This window comes from Motacilla alba, chromosome 1 (genome assembly GCF_015832195.1).
Source record: "Motacilla alba alba isolate MOTALB_02 chromosome 1, Motacilla_alba_V1.0_pri, whole genome shotgun sequence".
NCBI lineage: Eukaryota > Metazoa > Chordata > Aves > Passeriformes > Motacillidae > Motacilla > Motacilla alba.
In genome coordinates this window covers 91,704,611-91,723,842 of record NC_052016.1, presented here as the reverse complement: position 1 = coordinate 91,723,842, position 19,232 = coordinate 91,704,611, and the positions used below count along the sequence as shown (strand labels likewise).

General features: G+C 36.9%; 1 protein-coding gene across 3 annotated transcripts in view; it reads right to left on the bottom strand.

Moving 5' to 3' along the window:
* HERC2 (HECT and RLD domain containing E3 ubiquitin protein ligase 2) overlaps window positions 1–19,232 on the bottom strand; it is a 102,000-nt gene that overhangs the window by 50,190 nt on the left and 32,578 nt on the right. For all 3 annotated transcript variants that reach the window (XM_038151738.1, XM_038151896.1, XM_038151816.1), the window contains exons 11-38: window positions 18,882–19,070; window positions 18,111–18,262; window positions 17,143–17,300; window positions 16,567–16,680; window positions 15,086–15,337; window positions 14,023–14,216; window positions 13,282–13,482; window positions 12,437–12,665; window positions 12,238–12,362; window positions 11,664–11,842; window positions 10,545–10,729; window positions 10,020–10,175; window positions 9,574–9,759; window positions 8,577–8,747; window positions 8,367–8,470; window positions 8,106–8,256; window positions 7,286–7,500; window positions 6,513–6,645; window positions 6,289–6,416; window positions 5,971–6,166; window positions 5,235–5,371; window positions 4,550–4,723; window positions 4,324–4,460; window positions 4,091–4,242; window positions 3,477–3,668; window positions 2,449–2,636; window positions 965–1,157; window positions 181–363 (exon numbers count right to left, since the gene is read on the bottom strand). In XM_038151738.1, coding sequence (XP_038007666.1) covers window positions 181–363; window positions 965–1,157; window positions 2,449–2,636; window positions 3,477–3,668; window positions 4,091–4,242; window positions 4,324–4,460; window positions 4,550–4,723; window positions 5,235–5,371; window positions 5,971–6,166; window positions 6,289–6,416; window positions 6,513–6,645; window positions 7,286–7,500; window positions 8,106–8,256; window positions 8,367–8,470; window positions 8,577–8,747; window positions 9,574–9,759; window positions 10,020–10,175; window positions 10,545–10,729; window positions 11,664–11,842; window positions 12,238–12,362; window positions 12,437–12,665; window positions 13,282–13,482; window positions 14,023–14,216; window positions 15,086–15,337; window positions 16,567–16,680; window positions 17,143–17,300; window positions 18,111–18,262; window positions 18,882–19,070 — 4,774 coding nt within the window. The remainder of the gene's footprint in view (window positions 1–180; window positions 364–964; window positions 1,158–2,448; window positions 2,637–3,476; window positions 3,669–4,090; window positions 4,243–4,323; window positions 4,461–4,549; window positions 4,724–5,234; window positions 5,372–5,970; window positions 6,167–6,288; window positions 6,417–6,512; window positions 6,646–7,285; window positions 7,501–8,105; window positions 8,257–8,366; window positions 8,471–8,576; window positions 8,748–9,573; window positions 9,760–10,019; window positions 10,176–10,544; window positions 10,730–11,663; window positions 11,843–12,237; window positions 12,363–12,436; window positions 12,666–13,281; window positions 13,483–14,022; window positions 14,217–15,085; window positions 15,338–16,566; window positions 16,681–17,142; window positions 17,301–18,110; window positions 18,263–18,881; window positions 19,071–19,232) is intronic.

Sequence of the window (19,232 nt, the reverse complement as noted above, 5' to 3'; positions counted from 1 at the left end):
AATACAAAGGATCACTTACATTACCTTTAAAAGTTAAGATTTTAAAAGCTCTGAAAATGCATTTTCCAGCCTCTGGCCTTAAAAGGATTAAAAACTAGTAAGAAAAGATTTACAAACTTACAAGACAACAAAGCAGAAAACAAGCACACAGCTCAGTCAAAGTGCTGCTATGTAACATACCTGATTTATCTATTGTTCCACTCTCCACAAGCATACGGAGTAGCCCACACAAAGTCCGAGTAGCATCACTTTGCATGACTTCAGCATGGACACCAGCAGAGAGACACAGTGTCTGCAACAGGTTCACAGTACTTGTCAGCATCATGGAAGTAGGGTGGAGATTCCTCTCAACTTGTTCTGCTTCTGAAGGGGGACACAAAAGGCAAAGGAATACATTAATACTGAGTTACTTTATTTCACAAGGGTACTCAAACATCTTGTGAATGATTTGTCATAAACAGTTTCTCTGAGATGATCTGACATGAAGAAGATTCCTTATTGTCAACTCCTAAGTAGTGCAAAATATAAACCAGATATTTTGCACATATATTTTCAAGTTTTTTCCTAGCAGTACCCAGCTGAAAGGAATTCCAAAGTATTGCCAAGAATAGGGAAGCACTCTGACTAAATATATAATTAGACCATATATAAAACCCACTTCAGAATGTTATTAACATATGTCAAAATGTATACTCCAGGTATCTGTAACTGAAACTATTTCAATTGAATAATATTATTTTCTCTGACCCACAAATATGCAACAATTGGACACCATCTTGTGTATCTTCCTTTCTCACAGTAAAGTTACATTAAGAAGATTCTGGTCAGAACTGTACACCTATTAAACAAATCTTCTTTGATTAAGCACTTGCTCCTGTGAAAAAACTATTTTATATTACAAGATACCAGTTTTAAAATTCAACTAAAACTGTGCCTCTGCTCTTATAATTTTATTTTTTTTTACCAGAATCATCCTCAGTGTCTGAATCCTCTGTTGTGGGCTGTGTTGCAGGTGGTGGCTCAGCTAGTTTGAGATCATATTTTCCCTCCTTTCCCATTCTGTAAGAATTTGTACTTCCAGTATCCCACTGCACTCTAATCCAGCCATCTTCTCCCAATTCTCCAATCACACGACCCAAACCTGGTGTGGGTCCATCCTGACAGAAGAGAGAGGTTCAAGTTACTCAATCAACAACGCTAATTCATATCAAAAGCTCATAAAATAATAATGCAATTGCTCCTTTTTGCTGCTAACCGAATGATTAGGCAGTACACATTCAATAGGGTTTCAAAAATCAAGCATGAAGTTAGAAAGCATTTCACAATTTTCAAAAGAATCACCACAGTAAGCTGCATATTTGGACACCCATGATTAGATCTCTTTTACTATGTCTTATATAAGTAGAACTTATGTCCTACATATTTGGAAATGGATACTATTATAGCATAGTTTTAAATCCAGTTCCTTCAGGAGATAAGGATGCACACAGACCCCCTGATGAAGGTCAGAGAGCCCTTACTGCTGCCTCAGTACATGGAGGAGGACCAAAGTGTTTGTTCTATCTCTTTTGGCAGCTATAAATTCTGACAGAAGCTAACCGAGACCCTCGTTGAGACCTATTATTAACTTAGGCACCCTGCAGGATGCAGATGAAGGGAAACATGGGATGTGGAATAATGCACATACGGCCCAAGTCACCAAACCCCTTCTATAACATGATATGATTGTTCCATCCCATTGGGACAAGCCAAAATTTACAGTATAAAAAAAGAGTGGCTTCAGGGGCAAGAAAGGGCTGGAGGGGGAAAACTCGGTCTGCTCAAGATCTGTTACAGACTATGTCTCTTTTCTTTCCCCAAAGAGAAGCCTTTATGTGAGCTTTGCATCTCCAACAGCACTGGAGCACACCTTGGAATATTAATTTACATACTCACAGATATATATATGTGTATATGTATGTGTGTGTGTGTGTAGTGCTATTAGATCTCTTACTATACTTTGTGTCACAACACATACTAACACTCTGTAGTTAATGCATTTATCACTAGCAATCCTGAGCCTGTTTTCCTGGTGCTTCAATAATTAACCATACTACTTGTGAGTTGGGATCATGCAAGTCCTTACTGAAGCCATCAGACCTACAGAACTGCACTGGTCAACTGCACTATTTGTGCCTCTGTGCTCATGCAAGTTCTCCTCCAAACTCAGACTTACAATGCTAAACTGGGCTACAATCAGAATTCAAGCCCAGCGGCAACCAGCCCCTCTGATCTCTGAGGACCAGCTGGAATGCAAGGTTTATTTTCTGTTAAATTCCCATATCCTTCATTCAACATTTTTGGAATGTAAAATGCCCTTAAGTTTGATGGACCTGAAACTTCAGACAATCCACTGAACAGAGACGTTAGATAATAACACACTGAAAACCTGTATGAAAGAAGTTGTACCTGATCACCCCACTTCCAGTCTACCCCTCTGACCACTCTAGTACCAATTTTCATCATAGCTGCCAGCTCTGGTCCAGAAACAGGGAGCTGAACAGGTGTAGTTTCCTTTCTTGACTCTTCTAGGACTGTGGCAGAAGCCCCATGAGAAGAGGCAATCATATCCTCTTCAATATTATCAGAACTGGGTCCTAACAAGGAAAAAACACAAAAGAGGTTTTATCCAGCTACACGTGTATATATGTACCTTTGTCACATGTAAACTTACAGGCACATAAACTTTGTAATATAAAAGCAGTAACAAACAGGAAAGCTGACTAGCAGGTGATAAGTCAAATGATCTTTTAGAAAACCGGGGTGTAATGGTTTTGAATGCACAGAAATTGAAATACTTAATTTTGAATGAAAAAACAAGTGACAAGAAAAAGACATTAATAATGATGACTCAATTGGCTCAATGGCTCTACAAACAGAATTTTTTTGAAAAACTTTCGGTGCACACGCCAGTTAAACACAAGTTACAGGAACAAATGTGCTATTATATAAGAAAACAAAAAGAGAAAAACCATAGCAATTTGAATCATAGTGAAACCCACCAGTGAACTTCTATAACAGAACAAAGAAAGCTTCAAGCTTAAATACGCAGACTGGGAACATTTTTCATATGTAGAACAAATGAAACAGAGAGCAGGCAGTTTTTACTACTTTAATTTTAGATTTTTCCATTTTTAATTTATTTGCAACAGTTCCACCAAAACTACACATTAACTGAAATTTTAAAAAAGGATGGCCAAAGCAAACACTTAATTAAAAAAAAAAAACACTTAATAAAAAAAAAATATTTAATCAAGACTGCAATTAAATTAAAACTTCTCAATCACGCTTGCAAATGTGGTTTTTGTATGAGGGTAAAGGTAAATAGCATTAAGCACTATCTTCAAGCAGCAATAATTTGGGTACATCAACAGGTAAAAAATACAGGAGATTTGTAAAGCAGCTGCTTTCCTCCAAGTAAGAAAGAAGAACTGTACCTATCAGCCGCAGTGTGGTTTGTGTCAAGGCCAGCATGCCAGAATTGAGGAGCAGGCTCAGGGTATTCGCACCATGCTGCAGGGTCAACATGTTCAGCATGACCAGCAGAAAACGTGCTTGGGGAATAGTTCCAAGACTTGGTCCTGCTGGATTCTCATTAGTAATTGTTTGCAGAGGAACAGGCTGCAGACCTAGTTCAAATGCAATATAAGTAACAAAGTCAGCTGACATTTGGGAGCTACAATAAAATAGGTTATAGATTTGTTTGATTGATGGTTTAAATTATTTTTTATTCCCTGCTTGGCTTTGAGAACTTAAAAGCAGAAGTTCCAAGAAACTGACTGATTTCTATTATAATGCTAAAATGTTACTAATGAGTAATCAATCACCTGTTGCTGGGAATCAGCAACATACTCAAACATTGAAAAGTGAGTTAACACAGGGTCAAGGCGGGAAGGTTGGAACAACACACAGGAACAAAGTCAAAGTAATTCTCAACAGAAATCAAGGGAAATTATTTCAACATCTCAATTATTGGGAACTTAAAAAAAATGCAATAATATTAATGTATAACAGTTTTCTCCACAGAAAACAGCAACGAGATGAGATTCACCTAGTTCTTTAAACTTTGCATTAGCATCTAGCAAGATGTTCCGGACATTCTGAATAGCCCACGCATACAGCTTCCCAAAAGTTACTTCCAGCAGCATTCTGTTAAACGGGGGGATCAGATCAACATCCTTCAAGCAGTCGGTGAGAGGCTCCCTTCAAAGAAAAACAACAACAAAAATAAGTATTGTTTTCTTATTAAAGAATTGTGGAAGCAAAAGCAACAAGAAGTTTTACCCTATATTGGCTCCTTCTGGGATAAGCCTCTGCCATCCACAGAACATGGCATACTGCACAGATGGGAGCAAAAAATTTTTAGCTGACAATTTCAGAATAGTGTCTATTCCCTCCAGACGAACTTCTGCTCTTTCCAACTGTCAAAGGGAAAAACAAATTGTCATACTTATGTAAATTGCTAATACCTGTCATAATTATGTAAGTGGCACATTTTCGTTTATGTCACCTGTTTTAATAAACATTTTCTCATTTTTTCTACATCCACTGGCTCTTCTTTAAGTGCAAATTCAACAATGGTGTTAAGGAGGGCAGACTGCGGATACAAGCCTTGAACATTTTGCTTCAGCCATTTGTATTTGTGGACACCTGTAACTGTACTCAAAATTGGCTGCCACTTATCCTGCAAAACAAGAAGGTAGTATGTTAAAATTTTTTAAACAACTTTAAATTACTGAAAATATAAGTTATTTCATGCAAAACAATTTACAAATTTAAAATACTAGGGGGACCTGGGAAGAAAACGAAAGCTTCTTAAAAGTCAGGAAAGAACTTAGTATTATTTTAACTCATTATCTTTTTTACTATGGCTACATAAAATTTCAAATGTTCAAATGTTCAAAAGAAGAGAAAATAACCCATAACAACATTTTATTTTGAAATGAAGCTTTATATAAGATTATAAATAATTTTAAAATTAGAGAAGGTATCTTTACATATGCTAAATACATAGTACAACCTTATTTTTAAAAATCATTCCAGCCTTCACTGAAACAACACATCACACTTCATTATATGTCCCAAACAACATTATCAGAACATTAAATGTCAAGTTACAGCCATCATGCTTTAGCTCATTCTTTTTTCTCTTGTTTTTTTAATTGACAAGGCTGATTCAAAATCTAATATCCTACCTTGGGTGATTTGATTGGGATGGGCTTTTTCTCTATAGGTACAGGACTGTGAGGTACCACACAAGATTCTTCTAAATCACTCTCTTCGTTTCCTATTTTGGATTCTTCTACATCAGCAGATTCAGATTTTTTTGGCACTATAAAAAAAAAAGTATTATTTTTTCACACAGTATGGTTAGAGTTTACAGCGTCATATTATTAGGTTTGTATGATAACCTAAGCACACATAATGCTTAAGATCTGTCTGTAATAAAATGGAGATGTATTCTTGGTGAAGTCTATGTCCAACTACTACCAAGTTAACTCTGGTATTACCTGCAGTATGCTTTTATCTTCAAAGACAAACTTAAAATGCCTTTTGGTGTCTGTTCACCACATTAATGTATTTCCAGCTGTATCACTGTTTGACTACACTTTAATAAAACATGATTTCTAAAAAGATGTCACTTCCAGTGGAATGTTACTAAAACCAGTTCAGAGGGTCTGATATTGAAGGATCATCTTTAATACACTGGAACATGAAGAAACACGCCTCAACTAAACTTGACATTTTAGTTTGCCAGTCCTTGCTGTAGGATCTGACATGCAACCACTGGTTTAGAAAACTTCATGAAAAAGCAGCAGAAAGCAAATGGCTTTGATGCGTTATCTAAGGATAGTCTCATATAGCAGCAAACCTTAAAATAAGATGGATTTCCATTGTTTCAAAGGGAATACAAGATTAATTCTGCCTTACCTTTTTTTTTCCTTTTTTCTCTAATGATTTTCTGAGCTACCCTTCTCCATCGGGGCAAGGAACTAAGAAGTTTAAATTTGGACATTATAGAGAGATCATTGCAAACTGCAGGACGCAGCTCATTGAAGAGGAATCTCAAACGCTCAATGACAGGAGCACAAACTTCCTTGTAAGAACGCCCTTGTTCCTGATGTGTCTACAAAAGACATCGAAAGATAAAATTATTGTATAATACACATTAAAATGAACAATATATAACTTTTTAATGAAACACTTGAAATGAAAGTTAATCTTAACATCAGCAGCTAAGAGGCTTACCTTAATCAGTGAGCATTTTGCTTGGTAGACAACACGACACACATCCACTACAGATTTTGGTAAGGTTTTGTGCTTTACCTGGTCAACTCCAAGGGTACCAGGATGAACAAGGGACAGTGCTACATGACCTTAATGGAAAAAGACAGTGTTGGAATACGCATTTCCAAACCCATTCACAGCAGAATTTAAACTGGTCAAAACAATCACACCACAAGCCTACCTACCCAAATCTTCATGCTTCAGAAGACAGCACAGTAATAGACGTCCTACTTCTTCCACAGGATGCTCAGGAGGGAATGTGATTGGTGTTGTTAAGTGACACTGTTTACAGTATCTCTCTATTTGACACAAGAAGTCCTAAGAAAACACACAACAGGCTCTGTTTAACTTTGGTTTTAAAACACAATGAAAGGACTCAAAATACCACAGGCAGCATTTAAATAACACTGAATACTCTCCACAAAGACTTATTTTGGGTTTTTTTCATAAAGGAGCTGAACTCAGAGGGTTAGAAAATCTGAATGTATTACAAAAGGTAGTGATCAATGTAAATCAGAGGTTTTTTCATAATAGTCACAATTCCAACTTTGTAAAATCTGAACCTAAAGGCCCAAAGGGATTTTAAGACAAAGGCATACATCAATCTGAAACATAAAATACACTTGCATCTTGACAAAAAAACTCCATCTTAGTTCAACTGAAGGTGAGCAGGATCTCTCAATGCTGCTGAAACTTACTGACATGAGAAGTAATGCATTACCATTTTTTGGTAAGAATATTCAAATTTTTTAGTTCTCCCACTCAAAAATTCTGAAGAAATAACATACTGTTATACTATTAAGTGACTATAAACATTTTATCCGTTAGTAGTACTCAACCATTCCTTTCACAAACAATAATTCTGAAATAACTTTTTCAATTGTTTTGCTATAACTTCTAGAGAATTTTCATCATCACTACCACCCTTCTTTTGTGCACAGAACTACCGAGGGCTTACCTTCACAGTGTGATCCTGAATATTATTATCAGCAATAGCTTGGAGAAAGGGTTGTGAATGGTCACTCAAAGTTAATCGATGTGTATATAGTTTTGATTTGTTTGGGGTAGTGTTACCAGGTGAACTGCAATGGTCTTCATCTTTTTCCTCATTGTAACTGTAATGAATCTGACTAGTTTGCAAGCCTCCAGAAAAGATTGATGACTTCAACCATTCTAAAATAAAGAAAACACAAGTGAATCTTCTGATCAAAGACGAAGCTATCAAAGACTCAATTTCCTCTAATAAAATGCATTCACAGGCTTCAACAACATTTAGCAACTTTCTCATTTGCTGGAACTTTTTCACAGGGAAAAAAAGGGTTCTGTAACCAAGAAACAATTAACTAACAGGGCAGCCATCGTATGTTTAGAGCTATAGGGCCTTAGCAATTTTTCTGCTAATAATACTGAATTAAACCTTCTATTCACCAAACCAAGACACCCAACAAGAAAACATCCAATACCACATGATCGACTCTTAACTGACAACAAATTGGTGAGACAGAAGACTGTGCAGCATCATTTGCTATTTTGTGTTACAACCTATGAAATTCCAAATTCAACTGCTCAAAATTATCTGACCCCTATCTACATCTTGTTAAATTATTGGGATCTTGATGAGTATGGTAGCTAATGCTAAGAATAAAGATCTCCTATGGAAGATATCAAGACTAGAGAAGTGCTAAATTTTTGGTTAATTTATTTGTCCTTCGTCTTTTTCTTGCATGCTTTGACAAGTATCTATCACTTAGTAAAGCTCAAAATGACATCCTGCTTACTGGCACACTCAATTTCCAGAGGAGAAAGTGGTGTGCTCATTGCCAGGTAGGAAGCATGCAGGCCGAGGAGAAGACCCAAATTCCGTTCTGTGTCTATCAGAGGCGATGACAACGTGCTGAGATCTGGTGTTGTAATCACTTCCTGGTCAGGCTGCACAAAAGAAATAGCAATTGTAAGTTAGAACTGAGCTCCAACAAGAAATCTGACAGCAAAGCAATGCCTGGCTTTAGTAAGCATTTACCCATTAGTAATATTTTTACCTCTATATATTGGCCAACGCAGAAGGCGTGCATTGATTCCCGTGTGTCCTCAAACTGCAATGCAGCTTCCAAAGCAACAACTGGGTCCTCACCAGCAAACTGAGCTAATGAAACAATGAGGTAGTCAATACAGTATCTAAAAATCTGTTAATTCCACCTGGTTTTGAAACAAAAGGTATTTGTGGCTTTAAGTCAAATGAAAGTTCTCACCAAGTATGCTACTGCCAGTTAAAGACTGGGTTTGGAAGTCCTTTATATCATACACTTTCCCATCGATCACTGTCCAAAATCCTCCATCTTTGTTGTGGTTCTCTAGATCAGCCTTACGTATAAGTGTCACCTCCTCATTATTTCTGCAACTCTGGCCAGTAAAGAATGAACCTATAAAACAGAAAAGAGAATTTATCAACAGAAAATGAGAAAGTAAGGGGGTTTTCCTGAACATTCTTTCAATAGCTGCCTAACCAAGTTCTTCACATCAGTTCAAAAGCTGCGTATTTTTTTAAATGCTCAATAGTAAAAGTGGCTATTAGTACGTCCCTGTCTACATATTGTGCAATTAAACTGTCTGAATACTGTGTTCTAATGCACTAATCTTTAATGCCACCTAGCACTGCTCAGCTATATGGCTGTTTTGTGTGGAGGTGGAGCAGACAATCAGTTTGCTGGTAAATCACTGCTCAAATTGCTTCTTCCTCTAATTTACTTTGGTTTTACCACTCACTTGCCAGCAAGGAATTTGCTGTATATTTAATTTCAGCTTAAATTCAGATTTTTTTTAATATAAAAGAAGCCTCTCTTTTGACCACAGACACAACTCATATTACAAAGTGCCCTGAGAAAATAAGAATTCTTTATTTCAAAGCTTTCACACTACTCATGCTTTGTATTACAGACAGAATTTAGTACTAAAATGCCTAGATGTACTACTCAGGTTTTCTCTGCAACTTTTCATATTCAAAATGCGAAACTTTGTGAACTACTTCCTGAAAAAGCAGCACCTGTACTCTGCTTAATGCTACCTCTATATGTAACTTCCTTAAATTGTACTGACAGAAATAAATACTGCCTTATGATTGCCATATAATTTGGTTAATAAAACTTTGTACTGTGAAGTAGGATTCCCTTCCTGAGAGTAGCTCATGAACAGCCACCATTTTTATACAGCTACTTTATGAAAGCAGTCAAGATGCTGCTAAGTTCATACCCATTATTCCTGGCCATGCTAAATCCTCGTTGTCATCCCTTTCCTTTCCAGGGGCTAAGTGGTTAAATCTGTCTAGATGTTCCAGCAAGCCACCCAATAGAGGGATAGCGCCAGCTTCCTGCATTAATCCAGCGTTTTTGCTGAGGAGTAGCACTATAGAAACCACCAGTTCTGGAAGAAGAATGCCTAAAACAAAAAACAAACACAGGAGATTCTCACACTTAGTTCAAGTTCTACATTCACTGCATTGCAGAAGTAAATCACCATTAATATACTCTGCCTTTTACTAGTGTTGAGTACAATGCTCTTGCCTTCCTCACTGAGTTTTCCCTCCTTCTTCTCCCATTAACCAAAAAATTAAACTGACTCCTTCTTAGTCATTCAGAACTTTCAAGATGGTCTTAAAATTCTGTGGAAGGGGAAGAAAAGAGGAAGTAAAAACCTACCTGTTAAATCTCCATCCACAACACAAGATACTTCTGCAAAATGCCTATGACTAGTACATGCAATGCTGGTTGCCACAGGAAGAATATCACTAATGTGTGTGCACAGAAGAGCAGTGTATTTCTTCAGTAAAGAACCAACACCCAAGAGGTCAGGACCTGTATAAAAATAAAGGAAGAGCACAGAAAACCATCACATAGTCATATTTAAGAAACAGACTTCAAAAGCTGACAAACTCTCCTGAAATTATGCCACTGGATATTAGCACTAATTTAGGAAATCACATCTTTCTAAAAAATTAATTTAAAAGTTTATTAGCTAGATCCCATTACCTAATAAAAAAAATTCACTTACAGAAAACAATGTAAATAAACGACCTTCAAACACTGTTCAGAGAGCAACTAGGCTGATAAATGAGACAAGAAGATAAACTGAAATAAGAAACTACCATCCTGTAAAAGCTATTACAGAAATACTTGGGGAGAGGTCAGAGGTTCTTTGCTTTTATCTTTAAAACCACAACTTACTGTATGTATTAGGGACCTGGCCAACACAATCTGCTGGGTAAAGTTTGCTAACAAGCAGACGCTGAAAACGGAGCAACAGGTCCAGAGAAGCAGATCTCTCCTTGCTATAAAGTTCTTGGTCCATGCAGGAAGAAATGCGACGAGCAACATCTTTTAGTTTGGCTATCGTCTGGGAAGCGATGTTCCTAAGCAGTATAAAAGTATCACTTACGGGGAGCTCAGAGTGAAGACAGTCCACAGTCCATGGCTTAAGCTTTTGCTACAATTTTGTATAAATATGTAAGAAATCTCTGCAAAGCTTCTATGCAGAACATTCACTCCTTTGCATTGTAGTGCTCAAGAAGTCAATGGTTTTGTGACTACATTTTGGTTAACAGGATTTGTAAAATACCTCAAGTTTGTGCTTTTTGTCATCACTCACTACAAAACACAATTTGATAATCTTCACTGAGAGGCTGCAGTGAAAGCCATGACACTATGTAGCTCAAAAGAGTCTCAGTGTTGATTAAATTACATGGTTGCCACCACAATTAAGTGAAAAAGTACAATAAATTTCTTAGTAAACTCATAATTATTTCCTGCTATACATCCTCTATGTCAAGTACTCCTTTAGCTCCTCTGGCTGATATAAAGCAGCTTTGTTTTCAGCACCCTAACTGGTTATGCACTCCCAACTCTCAGCCAAGAATTTAAAATGGAGGTTTCTTCCCCGCTGACAGTCTCCTTGAGGCAGTTCTACATAAACAGGACAAAACACTCAGTTCTAAACAAATTTGTGGATTCTCAGACTAAAATAAGGACATTCTTTTAAACATTTGTCCTGTATCTGGTACAAAAACTTTCAGATACTTATTTCAGAGAAGAAGTATCAAAGTCCATAAAACCAAGGCAATCTTTCTAAAATTGGGTAATTTAGTACAGAACATTGCTCCTTAGCAAATAGAGCAGAACTACAGATAAGCTACAAGAATGTTCCATATTTTGAATTCTGAGGAGCTAAAAATGCTAGCAAGAGACTTTATTTACTAACCAAAATTAACCATTGTTTAGCTGACTAGTTTATAGGACGTCTAAATACATATTCTGTATGAAAGTAAATGACAAATTGAAAACAATTACCTTAGTAATTGCTGAATTAACTGAACTAATGGTAAACTTTGTTTTCCTGCAGATTCATAGATTCCAGTGTTAATAAGGTCTTTGTCCAAAGGAGTTCTGCTCCTGTGAAGTGTTGATGCATTTGCTTCTTGTTCATCAATTTCTTTTTCTTTCTGTGCTTCTTTTTTTGCTTCAATATCCTAAAAAAGTAAATCAATTTAAAGAAAACACACGAACTTCCACTATGATTATGAAATTTTTTGCTAACAAGCATTCACGGCAATAAGATCATGTTACTTTAACCTACAGCAAAAATGAAACAATTCCTACCAAACAAAATGAGTATTGTATATTCTGCAACAACCATATGGGCACACTTTTTAAAAAACAATTATAATGTAAAAAGAAAGGTGAAGGAAGGGAAGAGGGTGGTGAAGATAAAAAAGAGTAAGGGAACTCCACAACACCATGGTGGACACATGCCAGCAGCTGCAGCACAGTTTACAACTGAAGGCACATTTACTCTTTTGTTAATAAAAGTAACAAATCCAGTCCCCTGCAGAAGAACCTGAACTGCAAAGCTGATGAACCATACCTGAATTTCTGCAGTAATAGCAGCATTCAGTGCAGACTCTAAGCCTCCATCAGCCATCAAGCTGCCCACCAAGAGGTCAATCATAAATCTACGTCCAGGGCTGACATTCATTTCATTTCCTGAAACTAAGAATGGAAGAAGCTATTAATGGCGTCGAAACACAAGGCCCAAACAAAGAGGCTTCAATTTGAGGACCGACCTGCGCTGGGCAGGAGCGCTGAGAGCGCCCTGGCGCGCTCCTCCGCCGTGGGCAGCAGCACAGACCAGCCGCTCTGCAGCACCGCCTGCGCCGCCGACTGCACCGTGTTAAGAACCCCAGCGTTGCTGGCCAATGTCACCACTGTCTGCTTCAGGCTGTTGAGCAGGATACTGCCCAAACCTAAGCCAAGGCATTCTGGATCCACCTGATGACTAATGGCAGCGTGAAGCTGAAAAAAAGGGGATGGGGAAAAAAAAGGCAAATTTTAATTAGTAAGCGATGTGAACTTGGTGGGGTTGACAAGATGTCACTCCTGGAGAAGTTCAGCGACCAAGATACAAACTTTCACATGCAAACTTGTAAAATTAAAGGGGAATGCTGTCTTGCCTACATCCTGAATTAAAGATTACAAATGGTAGCTATAAGCCCTGAAGATCTGAAGTAAACCTAAAGAATAACTTGAACTGTTTCTGCATTATGTCACTACATTATGCTAGAAAAACCAGCACATTTTCAGTGACTGTCAGACACCAATTAAAGAGGTCATTCACTTTTAAATACACTATTTAAAATTCATATTTGCTCAGAATCTCTGACTATACAAGGTTTAATCCATTTAGATATTGTTTTTATAGTTTATTCTTAATGAAACTCAGAAGCTATCAAGAAGAACAAAACACAACCACTAGATGCCAAATTTCAAAGAGTATAAAATTATAGTTATTTCACTTTTTAAAATCAATAGAAGTGTTTTAAAGCACATTAAAGGTCATAGTTTCCATCCAAGCAACTTAGTGAAAACATTCAGCTCAATGACTGCTCAAAGTGTAAGAAACTGAAGGTACCTGAAGTCTTAGAAGATTTAATGTTGCCACAGCCATACATTCCTTTTCCTGAGGAGGGGGCCAGTCAGAGGATCCATCCATTCCCTCAGTCACTTGTCTCAGTAACAGATCCAGCTGCTCAAATGTCATGGGGCAAACATCCACCACAAAAGGAACCCGCAAGCCTATTGACCATTCTGAACACGATGACCAAGCAAAACTCTATAAATGGAAAAAATACACAAAGTGCCACAGTTTGTTATTTTCTAAATATGACACTGACTACAGATAGGAGTGTAAAGCTAAATCTGCCTTTCTGCCTTCATACAGTAATAGATGATGTGGAAATAATACCAGCACTACTGTCAAAGAGAATGCTCCACTTGCATCCTTGCAAATATACATAAATCCATACAGATCCAGAATTCTCTTATCACATTTTCCAATGTGCTGTCATACCCAGTCCAGATATCTCACTACTTCTGCCACAGGAAACCTTCTGCTGACAACTCCTCAACTGCTGTATCGCACAAAACAAAACAGGTAAATAGCTGCTTCTCAGAACACCCAACAGAGGGAAAGCTAATCACCCCTTTTTGGCAGAACAAACGTGCAAGATTTGTTTTTTCCAAAGCCTTCATTTACTCAGAACAAGGAAGAACACAAAAAGTCATGCAAGCACAGAAAGAAGGACCAGGATTATAATACGGAACACTAACCTCAGTGGGAAGTAAAACGGAAGAATTCAAAATTAAAACCTACCTGAGCAGGTCCACAAGCAATTCCAACTATGTGCTTTGTGTCTAAACCTGGGAGAGCTGCGGGCTCTGGTTTAGTGATACGCAAAGTATCAAAATGCTGACACTGATCATTGCTTCCCCAGCTGTGCACTTCACTGTCTTCAGTCAGCGCTAAACAATGGGTAGATCCAGCTGCCACATCTATCACTTTCTTTCCTGGTAAGTTAGATATGGAAAATATAACTTAGATACAACAAGCATTGACAGAAAAATAGCAAATGTAAGGAAAGCTATGCTAATTACAACCATGGTTAACAAGGAGCATATTATGGATGTCATGAGTCTCATTTCTGCCTCAGTAGTGGATTGGAAGAGCACAGCAAAGCATAAACCAAGAGACAGGTAAGTACAGAAGTTTACATGTATAAAAAATTTTTCTACTTTGTGTCCCTTCCACTGAGAAACTTTTTTGGGAAAGAGTTATTTAAAAATCCCCCCATCTACAATGAGAGACTGTAAAATTTTTCTCATTTAGATCATTTAACATATATGAGCAACAATTTAAAGGACAGATAGAGCAATAAAAAGTTTCTTCCTCATCTTCCCCTACAGAATCTCAGGTCTTCTCCTAAATGAAGGAAGTCATTTTCTCTCCATTACAAACTAGTCAAAAGTCAAACACAACTTTAGTGACATTATTTGTTGTCTGTTGTTTTCATTTATTCTATTCACCTGCCTTAATCTAAGCATATATTATTTTTATTTGTTTGCATGACAATGCAAACATACTTGCTTTAAATAAGCATTTCTGTGAACCTAATAAAAGAAAAGCAGTAAAAATATAGAGAACACAAGACATGCAGCATTTAAAGTAGCCATAATATAGTGTCTTTAAGTCTACTAAAATCTCATAGTGTAAATGCAGAAGTGATGGGAAATGCACATTATTACCTTTTTCAATGCTACCAAGCATAAAATATGACAGAGTACATGGTACCATCACTCAAAGCAGAGTTCATTTGTGTCTGGTAAAAAGCTCCAACAACAGAAAAGAGCTCTGGAATATTTCCAACTCTGGTAATTACCTTTCAAGCCTTCCAGCAGTTTGGGATATCGAACATGCTCTTCTGTCCCATGCCCAAGTCTCTGATTGTCACCTTTCCCCCAGGTGTACACCTGGCCATCTTTGGTTAAAGCAATAGAGAACTGACTCCCACAGCGTACTTTCACAATGTCCAGATCTTGGAGCTTTTCTATCAACTTGGGAGTTTTGCAACCATCACTGCCTCCTCTTCCCAGTTTTCCATAGTCTCCATCACCCCAAGACCACACCTGGCCTTTAAATCAAAAGAAAGAAAACAAAAAATAATTGAACTCGTTTTTTCATGTAATTAAGTAATCAGTTTTAACAAATAAATTCTTCATAATATGAAATTCTATAACAAGCAGAAATTTTAACCTGTATTTTAAGAAAAGCAGTTTCAAATTAATTTCTAATTGTGACAATAAAAAAGAACAATATTTGAAAAATATTCATTCTGACAAAACTAAACATAGAAAGTGCAATATACAACATTCATTGAAAATCTATCAGTGTATGAAAAGTCCTTCTTAAAAATAAATGAAGTATAGCATTTACTGTAAATTAAGCAAGTTAAAAAATGCTTTCTTTAATTATTTATAAGAACTTAAAAAATGTTTTCTCATCCAATGGCCAAATTTTCTGTTAAACTTATTTTAATTTTCAGTATCATTCAAGCATTTCTCAAAATGAAATTAAATCGTCATGTTTATCACATTCTTTTGAAATACACTACTAAATCTAAGTCCTGATGTAGGAACTTAGAAACAGTCAAGTCATTCTGCATCTGCAGTAAATAAAATTATGGTAAACCCATGCATGCCCAAACAGAAAGTCTTGTTTTTATGTTCTGATGCACTTTTGTTCCCTACTCGCATCAACAGAGTCCCTAAGGTACTCTGATAAGGAATGGAAGCATGCAAGGCAGAGATCAGAGAGAGGAAAAAAATTGATAAAATCTGGGTTTCCATTTCCTGGATGAGCAAACATTTCAGTTTTTAAATAATGCACATCATATTAACCAGCTGTATTTCAAAGGAACAGCTAGCCTCCAAGAACTGCTGGCTTTCTATGAGATGACTTTGGGGCTTAACCTCACAGTGACATGCAGGTTTTGAATCTGTCTCACCCTAGGCACCTTTGGTCAGGGATGTTGGAAAAATGAACTACCATGCAGCTTCTCTTTTACACTTCCAAAGGGTAAAGAGAGACAGCTCTCCTACTCTGAATTCTGGCTCTTGTGACAACACGAGATATTTGCACTTATATAGTAGGAAATAAAATTTAGACACGTGCACATACATGTATTATTATACATTTACATTAAATACACATACACTCAATATAGTTACATATTCATAAGGAACATACTGCATATCTATGCATGGAAATACCACATAAGCATATCTCCAGTACAAGTATCTTCAGAGTAAAAGGAAGGACAGGTAACCTTACTTAAAATTTAAGTTTTGTTTTGCTACTAACCATTTTCAGTAACTGCAAGAGTCTGAGCATCTCCACTGCCACACGACACATCAATAACTTTGAGTCCTTTCAGCCCCGTGACCAGCATTGGGATGGTCTGGTCTTCACTGGAACCTTCAAAACAAAGTGGTTCTGTGAGAAGCAAAACCCAGATGGCCTGACAGGTTCTTTTGTTTGGTTTCTTTTTTTTTTTTTTTTTTTTTTTGCTTCTTTGCTTTTGGATGTTTTATTGTGTGGGTGCAGGGTAGCTTTGTTTAGTTTTGTTTTCAGATTTGAGTATCATGACTAAGCTCCTGTGTGGTTTCTGAGAGACATCCAACAAGGATTTAACCCACGAAGTAGTCTTAGCTTCATGAGGAAAGGAACAGAGAACATTGCATATTTTTCTTCTCCATCCAGTTGCTTATTTCCAGATAACTCAGCAATTTAATGGGTTTGAGACAATCCCTCCTATAATTATTTCAATTCACATAAAGCCACACAATGTTCACAAATCAGCTTTAGGTGGGATGAAAGATCATTGGCAACAGGCACTAAATTCTTCACCAACTTATTTGAGGCTATCAACTAACTCACCATGACCAAGCCTGCCATAGTTTCCTCGTCCCCACGTGTACAGCTCTCCCTCAGCAGTAATGGCTGCACTGTAGGTGCTTCCACATGCAATATGAACAACATGTTTTCCAGCTTGCTTCCCAGATAAAGCAGATATCATCTTAGGCTCCTCCAGAGGGCTATTTAAAGAGAAGGTGACATATTTCACAAAAGGTGATTTGATGAGTAGGTGATAAAAGGTGTGAGATACTTGTTAGAATTGCTGCAATTTTACCTGCAAGCCTTATTATTAGTCTGAAGTAACAAAATACAAATAGAACTACAAGCCAAAATTAAGTTCAAATTGTTCAACAACATATAAACCACTGAAGGAATCTCTAACAATTGCAACTTCTGTTTTCAACTCAGTTCATATGTTTTTTAAAAATATTTGTCTATTGTTAAAAATACTACCTTTAATTACTGTATCTGACCAATGAATTTTATGACACTGATAACCTTTGTGTAGTCTCTCTTGCCTCAGAGGGAATTCTGCACTGGGGGAAGACACATAAAAGCTCTAAAATGAATTGATGCACACCCCCTGTACAACACCACTGCAGAAGACTGCTTCTACACAAAAGCAGGCCAGTAATGTCCCAGAAAAAAGGAATAATGTACAACATGACTGCATAAAAATAATGATCCTACTCCAACATGTGAGTCAACATTCCAGAGAGAATGTGCTCTGGATTCATAAAACCACTAATAAAAGGCCTGATAACAGTGCTCACTACTACACCTTCCACCTACAAGAACTTCAGAAAGTAGCATCAATAGACAACTAGGACTATTCCAGACAGAGAAAACAAGCAGGGAGAATGTAACTTTTGTTCAGTAACAGAGCCAAATGTCAAATGCTGAGTATTGCTTATATACACAACAAAATAATTTTTATTAAGACTTCAGAACACTTGCAAATAAATGTTATGATTATTTTTAATACATACACTGTATCCCCATGACCTAGTCTTCCACCATCTCCACAACCCCAAGAGAAAACTTCACCATTTGCTGACAAAGCCAAATAGTGATGGCCATCTGAATGCGCTGCTATCTTCACAATATTTCTGGAAGCTAGACTCTGCACCAGCTGTGGTCCCTGTAAACCAAGCAAAAGCATTATGCTTACAAAATCTGCTGACATTTTCCATCACATAACTAGGTACAGTTTTCCTATTTCCAGTTTTATCAAAACTTTGCTCCCAAATTAATGAGGTGACAGCATGAAGAAAAAAATGGTCAAACATGACAAAAGCAATACTTTGAAGTTATTTGTTCCCATTCTTATAGGTCTTCAGTACATATGAAAATGGTGTTTATCTTAACATTACAGGCTATCTTAGTGACAAAAGCTTCTATTTACAGAGTATTTTTGTTTGAGAAACTACACAGCTTGGACACAGTTATATCACTAAAGTAAAATCCATTTCGTATCTTCCAATTTCTGAAGTTACCAAGGCCAGCATACCAATAAAAGCAATTATCATAGTATCCATAACCTCTAGCATGATCGAAATTATAGAATCCATATGCTTCTCATCAAACCAACCCAAGAAACAAACCCCACTATTTCTCAAAGTTCAAATACAACAGTACAGAAAGCTCACAAAAAAATCAGCATGTCTCCATCTACTCTCCTAAGAAACTGTAAATATTTAGAAGAGGAAACTTATGAAGTAATACAGAACAAATTTTTAAAAACACATAAAAACTCTCACCAGAGTATCGCTGTTATATGCTTGTGTATAAACTCTTCCATTTCTAGATAATATCAGAAAACGTTTCTCTGCACAAGCAACCTGTACAACACCAAGGTTGGCCAGTCCTTCACACTGAATTGGACCACTCACGTTAGCATAGTATTTCCAACCTATTAATCCCCAAGCAATGACCTCTTGCAGTGATCCCTAGGAAATAAGAAATTCTGTAAGTACTACATTTTAAAATACACAGCTTAATAAAATCCACAGAGCAAATTATTTTTTAAAACTTTGTATGCCAAATGTGTTCAAATTTGAGACTCTCATTCCTTCCAATAGTCAATAAAACCTACCTAATTAGAAGATACC